Source organism: Teleopsis dalmanni, unplaced genomic scaffold (genome assembly GCF_002237135.1).
Source record: "Teleopsis dalmanni isolate 2A unplaced genomic scaffold, ASM223713v2 unscaffolded_contig_3291, whole genome shotgun sequence".
NCBI lineage: Eukaryota > Metazoa > Arthropoda > Insecta > Diptera > Diopsidae > Teleopsis > Teleopsis dalmanni.
The window spans coordinates 1-5,250 of NW_024034673.1; the positions used below are offsets into that span (position 1 = coordinate 1).

At 40.8% G+C, this 5,250-nt stretch overlaps 1 protein-coding gene across 1 annotated transcript; it reads left to right on the forward strand.

The window, feature by feature from the left end:
- Positions 1-241: 241 nt before the first annotated feature.
- Positions 242-4,912, forward strand: LOC119665038 (the record flags this gene model as incomplete). Its single annotated transcript, XM_038074367.1, has 1 exon — positions 242-4,912. A coding segment is annotated over exon 1 (4,671 nt), but the record flags the coding sequence as incomplete, so codon positions are not given.
- Between the last annotated feature and the right edge of the window lie 338 nt (positions 4,913-5,250).

The following is a 5,250-nucleotide window of genomic DNA, read 5'->3' on the forward strand; positions in this document are numbered from 1 at the left end:
TTTAACGAACATTTTTGGCATCCCTTGCGGGGAGCAACATATCTTTTGCGTTCAATTGTGTGTTGCTGCCTACGAAGATCGCGTGCTTCGTCTGGCCGCTGGGCATATTTCTCAAAGTTATAGCCACTGGGCGTATCTTTCATATTCATAGCCGCTGGGCATATCTACCAAATTTTATAGCCGCTGGGCACAATTATTTACTTTCGAAAATAATCACAGTTGATTCGCATAAAATCTGAAAATGCAAAAAATCGCCAGAAAATTGGAAGCTACGCAATCCCTGCTGAAAAACTTCTCCACCAACATACGGAAAACGGCAAAAAGCAAGCAAACAAAAGGTTTCTTCACTGCCAGAAAGAATCTCTTGGAAAGTTACTGGACGCAGTACAAGGAAGCTCGAGAAGATTTGTTGGCCAATATTTATGACGGTGCAAAGGTGGAAGAAGTGAGTGACACAATAAAAGCGTTAGTTAGCGAAGACAGTTACATGGAAATTGAAATAATTTATTCGGAAATGATGGGAGAGCTAATCGATGAGTTAGAAAGCACTGAAGTTATAGAATCTCCAGGTAATAACGAAACTGTAATTAAAGGTGTGTCAAGCATGGAACTGACGTCTAATTTACCACGTATTAAAATTCCGTCGTTTGATGGTAATTATCTGCACTGGTACGCATTTAAGGATTTATTCACGTCAGTTGTATCAAATAACGTTGCATTGTCTAATACACAGAAACTTCAATATTTAAAAGATGCGTTAGTGTTGGACGCTCAACACGCCCTAGACAACATTACTACAACAGATGCACATTGGGCAGTAGCATGGAGTTTACTCGTCCGCAAGTATGAGAACAAGAGGATCATTCTTAATGCGTATTTAAAACAAATTGTTAATTTAACAACGGTGTCTGATGGGTTACCAAATAGTTTACGCTTGTTATGTGACACCATCACGTCAGCTGTGCGTGCGTTAGAGCAATTGGGTCGTCCAGTGCAGCATTGGGACGATTGGTTGGTCTTTACCCTTCTCCAAAAATTAGACACGAAAACACGCTCAGCTTGGGAGCTGTCAACAACCAGGTTAGAACAAATTCCAAAATTTGAGGAGCTGGTCAGTTTCTTAGAAAATCGAATACATTCGCTGGAGGTAGTTAATAGCATGACCGATAACTCTAATCAGGAGAAAAAGTTTGTAACACCTATCAGAACAAAGGGGTTCGTGAAAAGCCATCATACCACTGTTCAACAATGCGTGCATTGTCAAGGTAAGCATTTACTGGCATATTGCGCAGAATTTCGGCAAATGACTGGGACAAAGAGATATGAGGTAGTCAGATCTGCAAGATTGTGTTTCAATTGTTTGAGAACGGGACACATGGGTCATAATTGTCCATCGAAATATCGGTGTCTGCGATGTAATGCAGCGCATCATACATTACTACATGACCATAGTGGAAGTGGTGGAGAAACTAATTACTCAAATATACCGGAAAAGACCACTGAAGCGACTAAGAAATACGCTGTCACATCAAATAATACATACATTTCCAGTGCTAATCAAGGTGCTCGAACTTTACATCTACAGACTGTTTTAATTGGCACTGCATTGATAGAGGTGAGTCCTTCTGGTCAGAAGCTTATTGTGCGAGCTCTTTTGGATAGCGCGTCGGAAGCAACGTTTGTCAGCGAATTCATCGTGCAGCGGTTAAAACTGGACAAAACAAATGTCATAGTGCCGGTGAGTGGTGCAAATGGTGAAAGGGTCGCCAATTCAAGAGGAATGGTTTCATTTACAATCCATTCGTTAAAATCCGATTTCAACATGAATTGTGTTGCACTAATACTTCCACGAGTGGGTAGCGTTACCCCAACCATTCCCATACCGAAAGAAGCGCTTGGTGAGTTCATGAATTTAGATTTAGCTGATCCTCAATTACAGGTTCCGGGGGCAGTCGATATGATTTTGAGCGCTTCAGATTATGCTGCTATTGTCTATGAGCGACTAAAACGGCATCCAACTAACAATATTGTTGCCCAATATACGCAACTCGGTTGGGTAATTTTTGGTGGACTGTCGCGACGAAAGGGTATTTCAGTGAAAGGACAAGTTAATTGCTGTCATACTCGGGCAACATTGCACGAAATGCTACATAAATTTTGGGAATTGGAAGAAATAACAAACCACGCTCCGTTAACAAAAGATGAAATGTACTGTGAAGATTTTTTTGAGCGTACAGCTGTACGCAACGCAACGGGTCGATATGTGGTTAGACTACCAATCAAGCAGAAAGCTGATTTGGCAACACTTAAGTCAAGTAAACTAAATGCACTTGCATTATTAAACAGCACGTTACAGCGATTAACCCGAGATCCGGATATGTACAAACTCTACCAAGATTTCATGGACGAATATCAGACCTGTGGCCATATGGAAGTGGTGCCACACTCGTATGATGTAGCTTCAACATGTTATCTTCCTCACCATGGTGTCTATAAAGCATCGAGTTCTACAACGAAGCTTCGCGTAGTCTTCAATGCTTCTAATAAATGTTTGAGCGGAATATCTCTTAATGATTGTCTGCATATAGGTCCCAGATTACAAAATGATCTATCAAATATCATCTTGCAATGGCGGCATTACCCTATAGTGTTTACAGGAGATATCGAGAAAATGTACAGGCAAATTCTTGTTGATAGCAAAGATGTGGATTTGCAACGAATAATGTGGCGCGTTCGACACGGGGACGCCCCTACAACGTTCCGGTTGCTCACTGTAACATATGGGACTAATTGTGCTCCATATCTTGCCATCAAAGTATTGCGTACTCTGGCAAAAGAGGAGCAAACTCGTTTTCCACGGGCAGCTGAATCGATTCTAAATGAATTTTACATTGATGACGTACTATCAGGTGGAGACACTCCAATCGAAGCTGCAGAAAAATTGCACGAACTTCAGGAGCTTCTAGCAACTGCAGGCTTCACTTTACGTAAATTTAATTCGAATTCAAATGACGTTTTAAGCACTCTGACTGAGGACGTAAAAGCTCACGCCGACGATGTGGAAATTAACACCGAGTATAAAACTAAGACACTTGGTCCTACTTGGTATACAAAATCCGACAGTTTTGGTTACAACGTCAATGTAACTTGTGACAACCATCATTACACAAAACGACTAATGTTGTCTGACATATCGAAGTTATTTGATCCACTTGGGTTCTTGGCTCCGGTTATCATTCGAGGAAAGATGTTTCTGCAACAACTCTGGCGTACTGGATCCGATTGGGATGATCCCTTGTCAATAGAGATGGCAAACATTTGGCATAACTTTCGTATTGACTTACAACAATTACATCACATTCGAATCCCACGTTGGATAAACACCACTTCGACAAGTGCAATTGAATTACACGCATTTGGTGATTCATCAAATCAAGCATATGCGGCTGCAGTATATGCGAAAACAACCATCGGTACGACCAGTTTTGTAAATTTGCTTATTAGTAAAACTAAGGTAGCCCCGTTGAAAGAAACGTCTATACAACGTTTAGAATTATGTGCAGCATTGCTAGCAGCAAAACTTCTACACAAGGTAAAAGGAACATTTAAGTGTCAACCATCACGCTGTATTTTGTGGACTGATAATACAACCACACTGTGGTGGATTAGAACTGATCCAGGCAAATTGAAGCAGTTCGTGGCAAACAGAGTGTCACAAATTCAGTCAATGACAAATATTGAAGACTGGAGGTATATTGCAACAAAGGATAATCCGGCTGATTGTGCATCACGAGGCAGTACCGTTTTGCAACTAAAAGATAATCTGATGTGGTGGTATGGACCATCTTGGCTTCGCTTAAATGAGAAAATGTGGCCTAACCACCAAATCAATCATACTGCTGACAGTTTACCTGAGAAAAAAGAGATTAACTCATTAACTACGCAGTTATCAACAGAAGTGTGGGAAATATTTGGACGATATGCTACTCTTGACAAATTACTCGTAGTCGTGGCGCAATGCCTACGTTTTATTCATATGTGTCAAAAAAGGATGCGTAGGGATGAAAGTTTCTGCACTTGGCAAGAACGTTATACGGTTCTTAAAAAATTAGTAACAATTGTACAAACGACCGAGTTTACCAACGATTATGCCGCTTTACGGAAAGGCAATCCAATCAACAAATCAAGTAAATTGTTTAAATTGAATCCGAAGCTTGATTCCGACGGAATTATGCGTCTAAATGGACGACTGCAAAATGCGAATATTCCTTCAGATGAACGATGTCCAATGATATTACCCAAATGTCATGATTTTACTACGTTGATTATTAATCACGCTCATAGTCGAACATTACATGGCGGAACTCAAACAACATTAGCATATGTGCGACGGCAATTTTGGGTTATTGAAGGAAGATCCGCTGTGAAGAGAGTGATTAACAAATGCATTACATGTTTTCGTCAAGCCTGTCGACCGCAAGCACAACTTATGGGTAACTTACCTCCAGCACGGTGTAATATATCACAGCCATTCATGCACACGGGCGTGGATTATGCTGGTCCATTTAATGTGAGAGCGACAAGAGGGAGAGGCCATCGTACTTACAAGAGGTATGTGGCTCTATTTATATGTTTTATTACACGAGCTATTCATTTGGAACTTGTGAGTGATATGACATCTGAAACATTTCTAGCAGCGTTAAAGCGATTTGTATCAGTCCGGGGCATATGCTCAGATATGTACAGCGATCGTGGTACATCCTTTGTCGGTGCTGATGCTTTAATGAAAGATGAAATTAAATTATTTAAAAAACAAATTGAAGCTGGGTCTGTGTTTGCATCAACCGTTGGCATAAATTGGCACTTTATACCACCCGCAGCGCCTCATTTTGGTGGCCTATGGGAGGCAGGAGTAAAAAGCATGAAATTTCATCTTAAGCGTGTAGTAAACACGGCAACTTTAACTTTTGAAGAATTTTACGTTATTAAAACAAGTCGAAAATTGTTTAAATTCGCGGCCGCTTACGGCTCTATCTGATGACCCCACAGACTTATCAGCGTTGACACCAGGACACTTTTTGATTGGACGAGCGCCATCTGCCGTACCTGAACCTAATTTGCTAAATACAAAGATTGGTGTACTATTCCGATGGAAGATGTTAAGCCAGATGTATCAAGACTTTTGGCGCCGTAGGTCCCAAGAATATTTAACACAATTACATGCCAGAAACAAATGGACTAAAAGCCAAA